General features: G+C 38.2%; 1 protein-coding gene across 2 annotated transcripts in view; it reads left to right on the top strand.

Moving 5' to 3' along the window:
- NLN (neurolysin) overlaps window positions 1–19,674 on the top strand; it is a 106,467-nt gene that overhangs the window by 30,220 nt on the left and 56,573 nt on the right. Inside the window, exons 2-3 of one of the 2 annotated variants that reach the window (XM_017877104.1) lie at window positions 6,467–6,726; window positions 11,070–11,218. In XM_017877104.1, coding sequence (XP_017732593.1) covers window positions 6,467–6,726; window positions 11,070–11,218 — 409 coding nt within the window. The remainder of the gene's footprint in view (window positions 1–6,466; window positions 6,727–11,069; window positions 11,219–19,674) is intronic. The other variant, XM_017877105.1, reaches the window with a different exon arrangement.

Here is a 19,674-nt window from a genome sequence, read left to right as displayed (position 1 = left end):
AAAAAAAAAAAAAAAAAAAAGTACAAAAAATTAGCTAGGTGTCATGCACACCTATAGTCCCAGCTATGTGGAAGGCTCAGGTAAGAGGATCACCTGACCCTGGAAGGCTGAGGCTACAGTGAGCCATGATCATGCCACCTGGACTCTAGCCTGGGTGAGAGAGTGAGACCCTGTTTCAAAAAAAAAAAAAAATTCACAAAGGTCATGTTTTGAAAAGTGCTTTGAAAACAGAGATGATGAAGAAGGTATGATGACTGAGACAGAAATAATAAAGAGCCTGGAATTTTGTAGTAGGAAAAAAATATATAGTGTTTAATTAGACAACTGGAATCTCAGATTTGATCTACTTTTTCATTTTCAAATTACTAGACATAATAACTGCTGTAGGAAAAGACAGGCTCATGCCGGTTGTCTGCTTTTGACTTATGTAGCTCTTAGCTGCAAAAAGTCAGAGAAAAATCTTCACCAGATTCTCAAGAATACAAGTACAGCTACTGGATGACTACAGGTGCACTGGTGTTCCCACCCAGGTGCAGTTCTTTCCAGGACTGTAGAGGCACGGAAGGGGAAGACGAGATCAGTGTACCAGCATCCAAAGCATTGGGTGAGCTTGAAAATGTAACAAAGGGGAAGAAGAGGGATGCTCCGCAAAACGAAGATGGGAGAGGAAAAGCAGAGATAATGCAGAGAGAAAGTACTCAGTAGATCAAAATGTTTTAGCTAGAAGTATAAGGCATTCCCCTGTCACCATTCCTTTTCTTTGGTAACAAGAATTATGAATCCTGAAAAGAATTAAGGTAAAATCCCAGAAGGTGAGAAAAAAAAGTATTAAGATACAAATTTTAATATATTTAGTTGACCCATGACATCATGATTTCTAACTTTTGTTTCTGTCTTTTTAGCCCTTCCAGGTTCAGGGAATAGTATTACATTAAGGGAGAAATAGCTTTTCACTAGTTGCCTTGGAAACTATAAAACATATATGTATCCAGTCAAGATGGAGGTATTGACATCTTTATCAGTTTAACTTTCCCACTACAAATCAATGACAAGTGTTTGAGGTGATAGTTATGCTAATTCACCTGGTTTGATCATTACACAATGTACACATGTATTGAAACATCACACTCTACCCATAAAGATGTACAATTATTATGTGTCGATTAAAAACGAAACAGAACTTAACAATCAGATATGCTATGACCACTCAATCTTCCAGTAAATGTTAGGAAATAGATGAAAACCAATGAAGGTCATCTTATCAGTGAAATGCTTGAAGTAATTTTCTTTTAAAACTGTGTAATAGGCCAGGCATGGTGGCTCATGCCTATAATCTCAACACATTGGAAGGCCAAGGAGGGCGGATCACTTCAGGTTAGGAGTTCAGGACCAGCCTGGCCAACATGGTGAAACCCTGTCTCTAATAAAACTACAAAAAACTAGTCAGGCATGGTAACACAAGCTTGTAATTCCAGCTACTCGGAAGGCTGAGGCACGAAAATCGCTTTAACCTGGGAGGTGGAGGTTGCAATGAGCTGAGATTATGCCATTGTACTCCAGCCTGGGTGATAGAGTGAGACTCTGTCTCCAAAAAAAAAAGAAACCTGAGTATTAATAGAAATTTATCTGTAGTCATTGGTTTATACTAAGAGGAGTGGTGAAAAGAACAAGGTATTAAGATGGATAAGTCCTATGTTTTCGTCATCGTTCTTCTCTTTAATATTCCTGTAACTCAGTCATCTCAGGGCCAGCCTTTTTACCTATGCTGGGACTTCCTTGACAGTACAGCCTGTCATGGCCATGACTGACTCTTTCTTAGTGGCCTCTCTTGGCAGAAATAATTATTTTAGAAATTTTCAGCCAACTGTATAAATCCTGAACTTCACATCTTTATTATTTTGCACCAACACCAAGTATGTAAGACCCTCTACTCATCTGCCATTTCTTGTACTCTGACCTCCATACTGTTGGTTTCTCCCTATACTTATTCCTTTATCAGTAGAATCCTATATGAGGCAAATAATATAAAACCCCATTCTAACTGATTTCACCATAGAGGGGACTTACTAACTCATAACTGGAACGGTCAGGCTTTACAATTAGTTGATCTATGGGCTCTATGGTGTCTTTAAATATTTGGTTTCCTTCCTTTATTCTGCCATTCAAAGTGTCTGTTTTATCATAAATCAGATTCTGCTCATTCTCATAGGATGGCTGCCAGCTGCAATCAAGGACACAAGTGTACTCACACTTAGTGGGAATGAGACCCCTTCTCTCACAGCATTCCAAGCAAGAGTACTGAGGGCAGGGACAGCTACCTTCAAAGAACATGAACTGTGTTGGGGGTGTGTGAGTGTTGACAGGAAGATGTGCATATAATTAGGTAGGGGAAGAGGTTAATGACTAGATAACCAATGTGTATCTAACCATCTACTGTACTGACTGCTCCATTGTTATTTCTGGAACCCTTGTCCTATGGTAAATAAACTCCTCCACTTTTTCATACTCTTCCCTGGATCTTCCCTTCTCTTCCTGACCTTTCCTAAAATCCACTGAACCCTGACAAAAATATTTCCCATGCATCCCTCTTCCTCCCACACCCCATACCAGAAAGTAAGGAGGAAAGATCAGTATCTTTTCCCCCAGAGGCCCCCTGCAACCACTGTGATGTCCAGCACTTCTTCATTGTGTAAAAACACCTTTAAAGCTCATGATCTGGTTTTCCCATTTTATATCCTGCTCGTGTTGTCTCCCCCAGTCAGCTGGGAGTTCCTTCTTCAGGTACTCGGGTTCCTGGTTCAGTCTTCCTTTCTCCTTCCAGGATCCACCGTCAACCTGCTGACTCCAGTGTTCACATAGGCAATTTATCCAAACTAGACTTGTTTCTTTACACTCTTGCAGAGAACCTGCTTAATCCTTGAGGTCTTAAATTCAAATATCTCACATTTTTACTATAACCTGACTACTCCCATTGTACTGTTTTAATGATTTTACTGAGACTATAGTTTTTCTGTCTAAAACATTGCTCATGTTTTATATTCCATTTCTTCCTATCTCTGTAGGGAGCTCAGTCTCTCTAAATACCTTAATAATGTAATTGAAAAAAAGGTGGTTTCAAGTAGTGTCATAACTATGATAAATTTCTTAAATATTTTGTGCAAATTTAAAACATATTTATTCCCAAATCTTTTGATCTAAAACCAAGGCCTTTTGTTAACTATAAATGATTTGATTGGCATTTCTCACTGTCCTTGTATAAACTACACCTATAATGCATCATCTTTGATTTCCAGTTTCAGCTTCTCAAAAGTGGAACATGAGTATAAGAAACATATAAGTAGTATGAATTCAGAAGCCTTCTGAATTGTCACAATTCCTTTCCCAATCTTTCAAAAGGACAAGTTTTTTGTGGGAGTTGATTTTTTTTTGTAACTCTTTTTTTAAAGTATTTCTGAAACCTTTTACGTATCCCAGAAATAAGTTTTTAAATTTCGTATACATTTAATCAGTCAAATATTTAAATTACGTGAAAATAAGCATAACAGGCATAAACAGGTTTTGGAACAACAGGCTTAACCATTAGTTAGTATGTAACTCAACTGGTGGAAGAAGAAATGTGAAAATGTATTAGAAAATAGCCTGGCAGCCTCAAGTTGTAAGCATCAACTAGTATGTGGACATGAGTTCTTATGGAGAGTAAGATGAGGAGATCAGTATTTAGGTCTCTCCTATGTGAAAAATGTATCTATTCTGTGTCTCAACCTCTTTTAGCTACACTGCATTAGCTCTTCTTCTTTCCATGGCCAAATCCACAGAGAATTGCCTAGGTGCACACTCTCTCCAGTTCTTCACCTCTTCCTTATTATCATCATAGTAGTCAGACCTATATGCCTGCTGCTCCCCTGACACTGCTTTAGCCAGAGTCGTGAATGGCATTCTGCTGCTGTATTCAACAAAGACTTTTCAGTTTTTCTCAACATCTGTATGTTTGGTACTGTTTTCACTGCTTACTTGTCACAACTTCCTAGAACCCAGCTTGGCCTAATGTTCCTTCTACCTCAGTGATCATATTAGAGTTAGGGCCCCAATGCTTTTCTCTTCTCTGCAAACTCCCTTGGGTACTCCTATATATACGGTTACCACTTAATATTAATGAATTTCTCTTACATGTTCTTTAGCCACTTCAAATCTGACATGTCCAAAATTGAGTTTCTCTTTTTTCCCCCAAAAAGCCTCCTTTCCCTTGACTCTCTTGACTCTCTCACCTCCACCACCTCCATCCATTCAGTACCAAGTCCTATTGAGCCCAACTCCTGAATATATTTTAAATCATTCTGATTCCCCCTATTTCCTAGTTTTGTATACTTTAATCATGAGCCCCAATTACAGCCCCAAGAACAACTTCTCTCTTGAATGATCTCTTTTACAAACCTTTCAACTCGTAATTGGAGCGATTTCTCTAAAACACAAATCTGGTATCTCTCACCTGATTAAAACCCTTCTATGGCTCTCGAATTGCCTTCAGAATAAGATTGGATGTTTGAGGGAGTTTTTGGTTGTTGTCGTTGTTGTTTTAATGTTGTTTTAATGTTTCGTGTAGACAGTGTTTCACTATTTTGCCCAGGCTGGTCTCGAACCCTGGACCTTAAGCAATCTGCCTGCCTCAGCCTCTCAAAATGTTGGGATTATAGGCATGAGCCACGATGCCTGGCCAAGGTTAGAGGTTCTGATGATTCCCAAGGCTCTTCATTTGCTAAATGTCTCTACTTACCTTTTCAGCCTTCTCTCCCCTTATGGCATTACCTTTGGATAATTCCTACACATTGTTCAAATGTTGGTTTGCTTGTTGCTCTTTCTAGAAAATCTTTCTTGACACATTCGCCCTGCCCTAAGACCAGAATGGAGTTCCCTTCTTTTGGAGTTCTCTCTGCTTACCCTTGTCATAACACTCATCTCAGTGTAGTATAATTGCATGTTTATCCATTTGTCCTTTCTACTATGATAGAATGTCAGGGTCTAAGACAATTTGCCATTTATCCCCATTGTCTGTCACGAACTGGATACAGTACATGCTCATAAGTATTAGCTGGATGAATGACTTTAAACAAGTCACTTAGTCTCTGGCTTCAGTTGCTTCATTAGAAGAGAATACAGTAATGCCCTACCTACCTTATAAGGTTGTTTTGGGGTCCTGTAAGATAATAGAAATGAAGCTTAGCATAGTGGTTAAGAATATGGGTTCTGGATCCATACTGCCTGGCTTTTAATCCTACCTGTGACCCTACAACTAGCTGCATGGCTTTAGGCAAGTTACTTAACTTCTCTGTGTTTTAGTTTTCTCTTCAGTAAAACAAGACTAACCACAGTATATAACTTAGAGGGTTGTTGGATGACTGAATGAGTTACTACATGGGAAGTATTTTGAACCGTGCCTGAACAGACAATAAATGTTAGCTACTAAATATAACATTTTTATTTATAAGCCCTAAAATTATATATACTTATATTTATGTATATATGTGCATGTGTGTATAGACAGAGAGAGAAACATGGCATCAGTATTACTAGTTTGAATGTTTTAAGGGAGTAAAGACTGGTATCATTATTCCTAACAATTTTTTTTTTCTTTTTTTCTTTTAGGATAATGCCATAGCTATCCCAGAGTTTATTTTCCAAGTCTTAAATTCAAATTGTCATTCTTAATTTACATGAAATTTTGTTTAAAAAAATTGATGTTCAGTATAGGAAGAGAAGTTTTTAATGTTTCCTTGCTAAACTTGCAAGGTTTTTTTGAGTCTATGTACATAGTAGGTGGAAGTTAGCACTGGAAAAATACTAAAATAAAAAAGATACTGGCCAGGTGCAGTGGCTCACACCTGTAATCCCAGTACTTTGTGAGGCCAGGGCAGGAGGATTACTTAAGCTCAGGAATTCAAAACCAGCCTGGGCAATGTGGGGAGACCTCATCTCTACAAATAATTTTTTAAAATTAGCTGGGTATGGTGGTATGTCCCTGTAGTTTCAGCTACTTGGGAGGTTGGTGTTGGAGGAACACTTGAGCCCACGAAGTCAAGGCTGCAGTGAGCTATGATTATGTCACTGCACTCCATCGTGGGCAACAGAATGAGGCCCTGTCTTAAAAAAAAGAGAGAAGGAAGATTACTGATTTAATTTATGAAGGAAAATTATTATAGCTTCAACACCTGACTTTGTTTTTCTATATGATTTAATTACACAAACAAGTCAGTGTTTGAATTATACAAATTTCATTAAAACTATGTAATTATGCAAGAAAAATAGAAAATACAAGATTACTTAGTTTTGTGCATATGTGTTCACCTGAAAGTATTTGCTTTTTTTAAAAAAAAAAAAAGTTATTTTAAAATTTAATTTTATAATGCACATTCATATGTTGACTTTGGACCAACAGAAATCCCTAATTCTTATTCTTTTCTGATTCTTTTAGAGTTGGTGGTTCCAGGAATTTACTCAGAATGACATTAGGAAGAGAAGTGATGTCTCCTCTTCAGGCAATGTCTTCCTATACTGTGGCTGGCAGAAATGTTTTAAGATGGGATCTTTCACCAGAGCAAATTAAAACAAGAACTGAGGAGCTCATTGTGCAGACCAAACAGGTGTACGATGCTGTTGGAATGCTCGGTATTGAGGAAGTAACTTATGAGAACTGTCTGCAGGCACTGGCAGATATAGAAGTAAAGTATATAGGTAGGTCAGATGCAGAAGCATATCAGTGTTCCACTTTGTGGACATCTTAAATCATTTCATGCTTTCTCTCTTTCAGTTTTCCAGTTTTACAAGCATTGATTTTTACATAATTGCTTAAAATTTAATTATGTAAGATTTTAAAATTGTTTATGTTGGCAAAGGTGCTATAAAATGTACACTGATTACACTGCTTTCTGGAGAGCATTTTGACAACGTGTCAGAACTTTTAAGATATTCATACCCTTTCCCATTAATTCCGCACCTAGACATTTATTCTAAGAAAATAATCATATATATGGAAAATTCATGTATCAATTTATGTATAAGTAGGTATTCTTGTCATATCATAGGCTTAGAAACAATTCCCAAGTGTCAACCAAAAGATTAGATAAATAAATTATGAAACATCCATCCTCTGTAATGCTGTATAACCATTAAAATCATGGTTTACAGGCAGTGTTTAATGACATGGGGAAAAGGACACAGAAGAACTGGAAGAAAATAAACAAATTTTATCAATGGTTTTGTTAGGATTCTCCAGAGAAATTGAACCTATAGGGTGTGTGTGTGTGTGTGTGTGTAAGTATATATATGTAAATATATGTATGTGTGCGCAGAGAGAGATCGATTGATAGATTGATTATAGGGAATTGGCTTACATGATTAAGGCGTCTGGAAAGTCCAGAATCTCCATGTGGGCTGGTAGGCTTGAGACCCAAGAGAGCTGATGTTCCAGCTCCAGTCCAAAGGCCAGTAGCCTAGAGGCCCAGAAGAGCCAGTAGTGCTGAAGTCTGGAGACTGCAGGAGGATTCTCCCTTGTTCAGGGAGTCTTTTAGGCCCTAAACTGATTGGATATTGGCCACCACATTATAGAGGGCAGTCTACTTTACTTAGGCTCATCACTCTAATGTTAATCTCATCAAGTTAACACATAAGTTAACACATAAGATTAATCATCAGAATGTTTAACATATCAGGTGATGGGTTTATAGCTAATTTTTACTTTCCTCTTTATGTATTTCTCTATTTTCTGCCCTGACATACATTATTTTTATAACATATTAGACCCTTCAAGTTATAAGGAATGAAGATTCCCTTTGGTTACCTCTAAGGGTTGGACATATTTTGTAGAATGATTATGACAGACAATCTTGGCTGTATATCCAGGTTTCATAAGAGAATGTAAGATAGCTGCAGAACTGGATATCGTAAACATTCGTGTGCATTTTGTAATTTGAAAGATTTTCGGAATCCAGCATAGCCCTAGTGACCTGGTCATCTCCTTGCCCCACCATCCCTTCATTCTCTGTGTTTCACTGTAAAAAGGACTTGGCTGTTTTCTCTTATCTCAGCATTTGTTGACTGTTTTCTCTTATCTCAGCATTTGTTTCAGTTTCTGCTCCTACCAGCAACTGCTTCACTTTCATTAATGGCTTCTCAATCTTATTACACGTCTTGAATTTAAACTCCTAAATAAAAGGATCTGGTTGTCTTCATTAGTCAAAGTCAAAGGGATAGAGTTAGTCCCTATTCAGCAGAGCTTTTCCAGCTGGCGACTTCATGTGCGTGTACCATCATGGATGTGGTTTGTCCTTGGTTCAGGTGCTTACTTCTTCAGTCACTTGTGGTCAAGATGGTATAGCAACCCATAACTTAGGCATTTGAGACAAAGTCTCACTCTGTCACCCAGGCTGGAGTGCTATGGCACAATCCTAGCTCACTGCAGCCTCGAACTCTTGGGCTCAAGAGATCCTCCTGCCTCAGCTTCCTGAGTAGCTGACACTGCAGACCTGTTCCACCATGCCCAGCTAATTTTTACATTTTGTGTGGAGATGGGGTTTCACTATGTTGTCCAGGCTGGTCTCATGTATGTTGCCCACTCCTTGTCTCAGGTGATCCTTCTGCCATGGCTCCCAAAGCACTGGGCTTACAGATGTAAGACACCATGACTGGCTCAAACAAAATCTTTTAAAAATAATTACTTTAAATTGTTTTTCTCTCAATAATAGATCTTTTCAGCATACTTTCAAGTTTGTGATATTTGTTCTTGCTCCTCTATAAATTTATTTTTGTGGGTTAATTATCGAGTATTTTGAGTTTGGGAATAGATTTCTTAAAAACTAACTTTCTCTTATCTGGGCATATTCTCCGAGTCCTTTATGCCTCTCACAGTAGCTGTTGAAACCTTGTTTGTCTAGTGTCAGGCACTGGGCATCAGCATTGTCTGTAGTTTGGCAGTGAGAGCATAAATCTGGTTCCAGGTCTTTGTGGCAAAGGAAGGAAATGGCTTTCAGCATCTTTATTTGTTTAAGAATATGTTTCTAATTGTAGGCTCCCGCATTTGATGTTACTTATATAAGTTTTTGAGCAATTTTTATTCCTTCTTAATACATTTTATAGCTAATTTATTTTATTTTATTGTTATTATTATTTTTTTTTGAGACGGAGTTTCACTCCTGTTGCCCAGGCTGGAGTGCAGTCGCACAATCTTGGCTCACTGCAACCTCCGCCTCCCAGGTTCAATCAATTCTCCTGCCTCAGCCTCCCGAGTAGCTGGGATTACAGGCATGCACCACCACGCTCTGCTCAATTTGTACTTTTAGTAGAGACAGGGTTTCACCATGTTGGCCAGGTTGGTCTCAAACTCCTGACTCCAGGTGATCTACCTGCCTCAGCCTCCAAAAGTGCTGGGATTATAGGCATGAGCCACCGTTTTATAGCTAATTTTTAAAAGTAAACATATTGCAACCATATAGTTAACGATTATCGCTTAAGTAAGTGCTATATTAAATTTCAAAATTGTTATTCCATTCTTTCCTTAACCCACAGACATAAAATTATATATTAAATCCTAAAAGTATAATTTCATAATTTGATATTTCAAAAATATACCTTATGGATTAATTCTGATATTTGTGGCAGGTATTTCTAATAGCTTTATTTGTAACAATGTTTTAAGAGGACTGATATGAGTGAGGCAGTTTGTTTAACTGTATAATTTCTTGCTGTATAAAGGATAGCTCTACTGTCTCCTAGAGATCATGTGGAAATTTTACTGTTTATAATACCTTCACAATACTGAAGTTAATCAAATAAAATTCACTTATTTTCACAGCATAGCACAACCATCACTATAAACCCATACTTATTTTGTTGTATAGTATTGGTTATTTCACTGACATCAGAGATTTTACCCAATTAAAGTCAAAATAGAAATTGATGAAAAACCCAAGAACCAACTTTAATATGTGAAGATTAAACCAAACTAAATTATCATTATTATTTAACAGGAATGTCTCCAATGTCTAGCTACTTACTGGATGTGTCCACTTAGATTTCTGGGAATCCTTTGAAATTATCTGAAATTTTGAATGTTTTTATGTATGTGTGCATTTGGGGTAGGGTCCATTCTTTGATTAGATTTTCTATGAAGTCTTTATCTTTTTATGTACCCTTACCCCATCCCAGATCCTAAGATGCCTCAGTATAGGAACTGTGTCTTTCTCTTCCTACATTCCCAGTTGATAAATTACACCCTCAGGCCAGATGCAGTGGTTCACGCCTGTAAGCCTAATACTTTAGGAGGCTGAGGTGGGAGGATCACGTTAGCCCAGGAGTTGGAGACCAGCCTGAGAAATATGGCAAAACTCCATCTCTACAAAAAATATAAAAATTAGCTGAGTGTGGTGGATCATGCCTGTGGTCCCAGACACTCAGTGGTGTTGGGGAAGGAGGGTGCTGAGGCGGGAGGGTAATGCTTGAGCCTGGCAAGTTGAGGCTGTAGTGAGCTGTGATTGCACCACTGCACTCCAGCCTGGGCGACAAAGCCTGGTCGACAAAGCAGGACCCTGTCTCAAAAAAAAATTATACCCCAGTGTACTTCGATAAGTGCTCAGCTCACATCCTTACCGTTCATAATGATGCCAACTGGAACAGCCAAGTCCTGCATTAGATGCTTTTTCTTGGTAGCCTTAGAAGTAAACATATTGCAACCATATAGTTAACCATTATCACTTAAATAAGTGCTATATTAAATTTCAAAATTTTCTATGCCATTCTTTCCTTAACTGACAGACATAAAATTATGTATTAAATCCTAAAAATATACACTTAAAATTACATATTTTAAAGTATACATTTAAAATTACATATTTTAAAGTATACATTTAAAAGTATACATTTAAAATTATATATTGAAAGTAAAAGAATACTTTTACAGAAAGTATAAAATAAAATAAAATAAAACTTTTATTGGCATGAGAATCCACTGGGTATGAGGTATTTGGCTTAATACTGATTTGACAAGTCCTGTTGTGTGGTAATATTTTGGTCTCCATCCGCAGTGGAAAGGACCATGCTAGACTTTCCCCAGCATGTATCCTCTGACAAAGAAGTACGAGCAGCAAGTACAGAAGCAGACAAAAGACTTTCTCGTTTTGATATTGAGATGAGCATGAGAGGAGATATATTTGAGAGAATTGTTCGTTTGCAGGTAAGTGGTATAAATCCCTTTAAAGAGGGGAAAACTACAACAAAAAAGAACCTTCAATCATCAATAAAACATACTGACTAGATTTTCTTAGATTTTGTTTCCAATGATTATCATACCATAATGGGCATTATATAGTATTACATAATGTTAATTGTATCATTGAGATTATGTTGAGCTGCTAATTCCATTCAATTAAAGACCAAATGTAGAAGAGTGAACATCTGTAAAGTTAAGGCTTTTTAACAACATTATGAACTTGATGATTGCATGTAAGGGTTATCTTAGACCAAATCAATTAGAAGCAAATAGAATCAACTTGTTTATCTTAAATAACTTGTGGTTTGGGAACCATAATATTGATGACATACTTTTGATGCTGTATGCCAGTCATTCCTGTCTGTCATCCTTACATTTTTGAAGACTTGCGGAAATTATAGATAAATTTTCTAGGTGGGTCTGCCCAAGTGTTTTTGATCTTTTCACCAATGTTCATTTGCCTCCTAGCAGTTTCGTCATGCCTTGCTTTCAATTTTTATTTTCGTGACACTTCAGCAATTTGGGAAAAAAACAGTTTTAAAATTCCAGGCATTTTTTTTGTTTGTTTAATTTTGCATGTTTCTTACTGCAGAATCCCAATTTTTTTTTTTCCTTTTAGCAGACCATGACAAGAACTGAAATATTTTAAATTAAATGGCATTTTAATTTGTAACTCATTATACAATGTGTAATCAAGATTTAGATATGTAAGGTGTATATCCTGTTTATTTTCTCATATCAAACATGCATTTTTCATCCTGTAATTGATAATCATATAATTCATAATAACTGATGAAAGTAACTTATGAAAATAACTTTATGATTATTCTTAATTAGCTAAATTGTTCTTCTTGCTCCATTTGACCACAGTTATTCTATGTGATTTGAATCATGGCCTTTTTAGTATCCCCATTTTATTTCATCCCCAAATTACTTTTCTTTCTTGTTCAATTTTTTTTTATGTAATTTGGAATTTTTCCTAGAATTTCTGGTTTCCTTTGATTAATCCTGTTTTCATCATGATTTCTAAGTTCTCATTTGGAATAATGTTTTTTATTTCACATTCTGTGATTCTTATGAATGTTACCAAGATATGAAAGGTTTGTCACTTTAGATTCTTTGTCATAGAGTACTTTTAAATTTCATATATTTGAAACCAGCCTGGCCAACATGGTGAAACTCCGTCTCTACTAAAAACACAAAAATCAGCCGGGCGTGGTGGCAAGCACCTGTATTCCCAGCTACTCGGGAGGCTGAGGCAGTAGAATCACTTGAACCCAGGAGGCAGAGGTTGCAGTGAGCCGAGACCGTGCCATTGGGCTCCAGCCTGGGCAACAAGAGCAAAACTTCATCTAAAAAAAAAATACAAATTAATTAATTAATTAAAAATAGAAAAATTAGCTGGGCATGGTGGCGAGTGCCTGTAGTCCCAGCTACTCGGGAGGCTGAGGTGGGAGGATTGCTTGTGCCCAGGAGGTTGAGACTGCACTGAGCGGTGGTTGTGCCACTCTACTCCAGCCTGAGTCACAGAGTGAGACCATGTCTCAGAAAGAAAACAAAAAATCCACACATAAAGGCCTCATTAAGCTGGATAAATAGGATCTTAAATTTATGTGATGTCAGCAATTTCAGGCCTGCTCTATTATAATTAGGATGCTCTGAATAATATTCCCAAGATACCAATAATGTATATAATAATCAAATATATTATCCCAATTGGATATAAAATGTTATTTTAGCTCTATTTTCCACTTAAAATTAATACATAGCAAAGTGAAATTACTTTTCATAATTCTTCATGCAATAAGGGCTCCAGTTACCTATTGATGCATAACATATTACCTCAAAATTTAGTGACCTGAAATAGCAACAATCATTTTCTTTACTCTCACAGTTTCTGTGGATCAAGAATTCAGAAACGAATTAGTTGGACAGTTCTGACTTGGGGTCTGACGTGTGGTTTCAGGCAGTGGTGACTAGGGTTGAAGCAGGTAGGAACTATTCAGGCATCTGTCGTTATTCATGTAGTCTCAGGGGTATCTGTATTTGTCCATTTTCACACTGCTATAAAGAGTACCTGAGACTGGGTAATTTATAAAGAAAGAGGCTTAATTGACTCACAGTTCCACGTGGCTGGGAGGCCTTAGGAACTTATAGTCATGGCAGAAGGCGAAGGGGAAGCAAGGCATGTCTTACATGGTATCAGGAGAGAGAGCGCAGGGGAAGCACCAGACACTTATCAAGCAATCAGATCTCATAAGAATTCACTCACCATCACGAGAACAGCATAGGGGAAACCACCCCATGATCCATTCACTTCCCACCAGCTCCCGCCCTTGACATGTGGGAATTACAATTTGGATTACAATTTGAGATGAGATTTGGGTGGGGACACAGCCAAACTATCATTACACCCCTGTCCCCTCCCAAATCTCATGTCCTTTTCACGTTTCAAAACCAATCATGCCTCCCCAACAGTCCCCGATAGTCTTAATTCATTCCAGCATTAACTCATGAAGGGGTGGCCTGCCCCTCCACACCTGTGGGCGTTTCTGGTTAGATGGAACGAGAGACTTGAGAAAAGAAATGAGACACAGAGACAAAGTACACAGAAAGAAAAAGTGGGCCCAGAGGACCGGCGCTCAGCGTACAGAGGACCCATGCCGGCACTGGTCTCTGAGTTCCCTTAGTATTTATTGATAATTATCTTTACCATCTTAGAAAAAAAGGGAAGTAGCAGGATAATAGGATCATGGTAGGGAGAAGGTCAGCAGTAAGACATATGAATAAAGATCTCTGTGACATGAATAAGTTTAAGGAAAAGTGCTGTGCCTTGATATGTATATGCAAACATCTTCATAAAACTTTTTAGTGCATAAAGAGCAGCATTGCGCTAGCAAGTCCCACCTTTCGCCCTAAGGCGGTTTCTCCTTTCTCAGTAGACAGAACATACAATCAGGTTTTACACCGAGATGTTCCATTGCCCAGGGACGGGCAGGAGACAGATGCTTTTCTCCATCTCAGCCGCCAACAACTGCCAAGAGGCCTTCTTTCCTCTTCTACTAGTCCTCCTCAGCACAGACCCTTCACGGGTATCAGGCTGGGGGACAATCAGGTCTTTCCCTTCCCACGAGGCCATATTTCAGACCATCACATGGGGAGAAACCTTGGACAATACCTAGCTTTCCTAGGCAGAGGTCCCTGCGACCTTTCGCAGTGTATGTGTCCCTGGGTACTTGAGATTAAGAGAATGGTATTGACTTTTAACCAGCATACTGCCTTCAGGCACTTGTTTAACAAAGCACACCCTGCACAGCCCAAAATCCTTTAAACCTTGAGTCACCACAGCACATGTCTCTTGCAAGGACAAGGTTGGGGGTAGGGTCACAGATTAACAGCATCTCAAATACAGAACAAAATGGAGTCTCTTATGTCTACTTCTTTCTGTATAGACACAGTAACAGTCTGATCTTTCTTTCTTTTCCCTACAACTCAAAAGTCTAAGTCCAAAGTCTGCTCTGAGACAAGGCAAGTCCCTTCTGCCTATGAGTCTGTAAAATCAAAGACAAGTTAGTTACTTCTAAGATGCAGTGCGGGTACAGGCATTGAGTGAATGTTCACATTCCAAGTGGGAGAAATTGGCCAAAACAAAGGGGCCACAGGCCCTATGCAAGTGCAAAATCTGGCCAGGCAGTCATTAAATCTTAAAACTCCAAAATCTCCTATGACTCCATGTCTCACATACAGGGCACGCAGATCCAAGGGGTGGGCTCCCATGGCCTTGGGTGGCTCCGCCTCTGTGGTTCTCAGGTTACAGCCCCTGCAGCTGCTTTCACAGGCTGGTGTTGAGTGCCTGCAGCTTTTCCAGGTGCAGGGTGCAAGCTGTCATGGATCTACCATTCTGGAGTCTGGAGGGCAGTAGCCCTCTTCTCACAGCTCCACTACGCAGTGCCCTATTGGAGCTGTGGCAGGAGAGAGAGTGAGCTCAGGGGAAGCATCAGACACTTATAAAACAACTAGGTCTTGTGAGAACTCACTCACTATCATGAGAACAGCATGGGGGAAGCTGATCACATGATCCAATCACCTCCTACCATGTCCCTCCCTCAATATGTGGGGATTAAAATTCAGATTACAATTCAAGATGAGATTTGGTTGGGCCACAGACAAATGATATCAGTGTCTTAGTTAGATTGGGCTGCCATAACAAAATACCATAGACTGAATCCTTTAAATGACAGAAATTAACTTTTTCACAGTTGTAGAGGCTGCAAGTCCAAGATCAGTGTGCCAGCATGGTTGGGTTCTGGTGATAGCCCTCTTCCTGGCTTGCAGATGGCTGCTTCCCTTCCCTGCTGGCCGTTCCTCAGTGTGTGCACATGGTACAGGTTGGGAGGTGGGGGACAGGAAGGTCGAGGGGAGAGAGAGACAGGGAGAACTCTTCTTCTCTTCCTAAAAGGCCACAATCCTGTCAGATTAAGAACCGCCCTTCTGACCTCATTTAACCTTAATTACCTGCCAAAAGCCTATTTACAAATACAGCCACACTGGGGATAGGGCTTCTACAAAAGAACTTGAAAGGACACAGTTCAGTCCATAGCACAGAGCATCTCCATGTGGTCCATTTGTGTGGGTTAATTTGGGTTTCCTTACAGTGTGGTGGTATCAGGATGGTAGGACTTCTTTCATGAGACTCAGTGCTCCGACATGAGTGTTCCAGCAAGCCACATAGAAGCTACTTTGCGCTTATGACCTGTCACGGAAGTCACATGACATCACTTCTGCCATACCATATTGGTTGACAAGTCACTGCATTCTACCCAGATTCAAGGGACACCACATCTCAGTCTGGGGAGTATCATTTAATTAGCAGTCATGTTTCAAAACCTTCAAAATAGGGGAGGAGGTGGGGATGGTTAATGAGAACCGAAAGAAAAAAAAATAGAATGAATAAGACCTGCTACTTGATAGCACAACAGGGTGACTATAGTCAATAATGACTTAATTGTACATTTGGAAATAACAAGGTACAACTGGATTGTTTGTAACACAAAACATAAATGCTTGAGGGAAGGGTTACCCCGTTCTCTGTGATGTGATTATAACATATTGATTGCCTGTCTCAAAACATTTCATGTGCCCCATAAATGTATATACACCTACCGTATACCCACAAAAATGTTTTTAAAACCTTCAAAACAAATAATTTGTTGACTAAATGGATGGAAGAAATTACAGTAGAGGGTAAGACTAACCAGTGTGTTGTGGTCCTCTTTTCTCTCTCCCAGTGTATGACTACTAAGACTGCCTTACATTTGTATAGCAATATGACTCATATAACCTTGATTCCAATCTAATGAGGTAGGCTTTTTTATAATGTAAGTGGAGAAACTGAAGCTCAGAAACAATAACTTTCCAAGAGCCACATCACTGGTGGGTAAGTGCTTGCCAAAAACCTTGCAGACTGTTTGTTAAACCCTTCAAGGAAGGGAGGTATCATGTTTGATTCTATTTTGCACCTCTGGCAGAGTGCCTGATAAAAAGCAATCGTTCAGTAAATGTTCATCAGACTAAAGTGAGGAAGCAGTTAGTGGCAGATCCAGAAAATAGGCCTTCAGTAATTGCTGGGACATAAGTTACCCATTTGGAAAAATAAAATAAAATTGAATATCTTCCTCGCAACCAACTGAAAAGCAACTCCTAATGGATTAAAGTCATAAAAGGCTGGAGCTTAAAGCTTCTAGATCCTGTACAGAAAGATATCTTTATGACATCTGGGCAGGGATATATTTATTAAGACGCAAAAAGTGCTAACTACGAAATATAAGGCTAATAAGCTTGACTATGTTAAAATAACTTCTATCCATAAGGAAAGGTAAAAAGAGTTCAAATACTGAGAAAATAAATTTACAAAAAATTAAACTAGTGATGCATTCAGGATGAAGAACTACTACAATCAATAACAAAGAAACATCCCAGTAGAAAAATGGGCAAATGATATGAAGAAATATTTCAACAGAAACACACATAGCAATTAAATGTATGAAAAGATGTTCAACTTTATTAGTAATCAGAGAAATGCAAATGAAGATCATAATAAGTTACCATTCTTCACTCACAAGATTGGCAAAGATTAAGAAAACCAACAATGCCAAGTTATCTTTGTGGATATGGATCAACAAGAATGTTTGTGCACTGCTTCTAAGAGTGCAACTGATTCATCACCAAGTTGGAGAAAAACTTAGTATTAGAAAGTTGGAGCTTACATTCTCCACAACCTAGCACATCCTCCCACTCCCACCTCAGTATTTACCTAGAGATACCCTTGTATTTGTGCAAGATAATATTGAACAACCCAGATTCCCATCAGCAAGAAAATGGATCTATAAATTGTGGTGCATTTATGCAATGGAATATTTTATAGCATTAAAATAAATAAGTATAACAACATGGAACACTATAGCTGAATGTTAGTAAAAGTAAAGGAAAGAAATTGCAGAATACTCCGTGCAATATGATACTTTATAAAGCTCAAAAAGAAGCAAAACTGTACAATATGTAAGTGGTAAAACTGGAAAAGACTGTTTATCACAAAATTCAAAAGAGTAGTTATTTTTTACACAGCTTACCTGTTGCATAAGTAAATGCAATGGTATTATTAATGTCCTATTTTATAAGTTGAGGGGGGATTTAATTTGTCCTTACTACATATATATAGTTATATTCATTTGGAGATGTCAGGTTTCACATAAAAATTTAACATATATTAAATGTATCCTTAATTCCACCAAGAAAAAAAAAAGAAAAAGAAAAAGCAGTGAAAACAAGGACTTCCTCATCCTTTTAAGCTAAAAGAAAGGCCAAGGGTCACAAGCCAGCAATTATGACTGCAGGTATTAGTATTTCCCAGTTCTTACAAGGGCTTCTCAATCATTGGCTTTTAAAAAGCCAACAAACATCAAAGAAGATTTCATACCTGCTCTTTCCAGCCATTTTGGTGAGAAAAATGTACAGTGTCTTCATGTCAAAACAATCAGGCATATTCTATTGCAGTGGCCTGCTAAGGAATAAATGCACAAGAGGAATTCTTTCATGAAATAGAGGCTGAGTTATGCAAGCTAAATTTGAGGAGTACAGTGATCTATTGTAATTTTTTTTTTTTTTTTTTTTTTTTTTAGAGTGGCAGGCTTTGGTCTTGCCAATTCATCTGAGCCAATTAGTGATTTAAATAGGAAAACTTTAATGTTACAGTGCAGATTAATAGGTCATGAGATTGAGTATATGATTTTAAATATTATGTAATCTCTCCTACTTGACCAGCCATGGAGACCCAGCTCCAAATTAAAATACAAGAACCAGAACCAGCCGGGTATGGTGGCTCATGTCTGAAATCCCAGCACTTTGGGAGGCCAAGGTGAGCAGATGGCCTGAGCGCAGGAGTTCCAAACCAGCCTGGGCAAGATGGCGAAACCCCATCTCTACCAAAAATACAGAAATTAGCCAGTCTCATAAACCAGTCTCTAAATAAACAAACAAACAAACAAACAAAAATTTTAAAATTAAGTTTAAAAAAAAAAAAACCAGTATCGTAAAACACTGACCAAAAACCAAAAACAAGAATGATATCCCAAATTCGTTTACAATTTAATTCCCTTTATTTTCCATGTCTTCCTGATTTTTGAAATATGTAAGTCTAGTCATTGATCATAATCAATACTACTAAACTTGTAATTTTGTTGGGTCTTAAAAGCGTAGGGATCCAGATATAAAGCATCAACTACCTTGGCTTAGTTTCCCCATTGGCCAGGCACCCTTCTTTTGTGCCCCCCTTTTTTCCAAGTACTTACCTATTTTTTAACGTGCTGTGTGATATTGATATTATCTATTAACATGTCTTTCTTTTCCTTCATGTGACTTCAGGCTCTTTAAGAATATTCCTTTTTGTTTCCTTAGTGCCAGGAATAAATAGGAGCTCAGTAAATGTATGTTGAACTGAACTAGCCCCAGTGAAAATGTATCTTCATGTAGTGTGATGCCTCACTTAAGCAACCTCACACTGTGGCTCACAGAAGCAGTGAATCTTGCGATGGCATATTGAATTAGTAGTCAGCAAGGAGTGTTGGCTATATCCCCCTAGCCCAGGAGTATAGACAACTACCTAAGAATGTCCTCTTCACAGTGTAGTAAGATAGCAACCTTACAGTAAATGTCATGGACTGGGGCTGGGGGTAAGGGGGAGCAGAAGAACTAAATTACAAATATAATACAATTAGTTATTTCTCTATTTTAGTTTAATTCTTTTGGTTTGGGTTTTTGTTTTTGTTTCTGGGTTTTTTGTTTTGTGTGGTTTTTTTTTTTTTTACAAACAGAGTCTTGCTCTGTCACCCAGGCTGAACCGTAGTAACACTATCTCAGCTGAC

The sequence above is a fragment of the Rhinopithecus bieti genome, unplaced genomic scaffold, assembly GCF_001698545.2.
Source record: "Rhinopithecus bieti isolate Rb0 unplaced genomic scaffold, ASM169854v2 scaffold_10181, whole genome shotgun sequence".
NCBI lineage: Eukaryota > Metazoa > Chordata > Mammalia > Primates > Cercopithecidae > Rhinopithecus > Rhinopithecus bieti.
The sequence above is the reverse complement of the archived record's forward strand: the minus strand, read 5'-3'. Positions and strand labels throughout refer to the sequence as shown.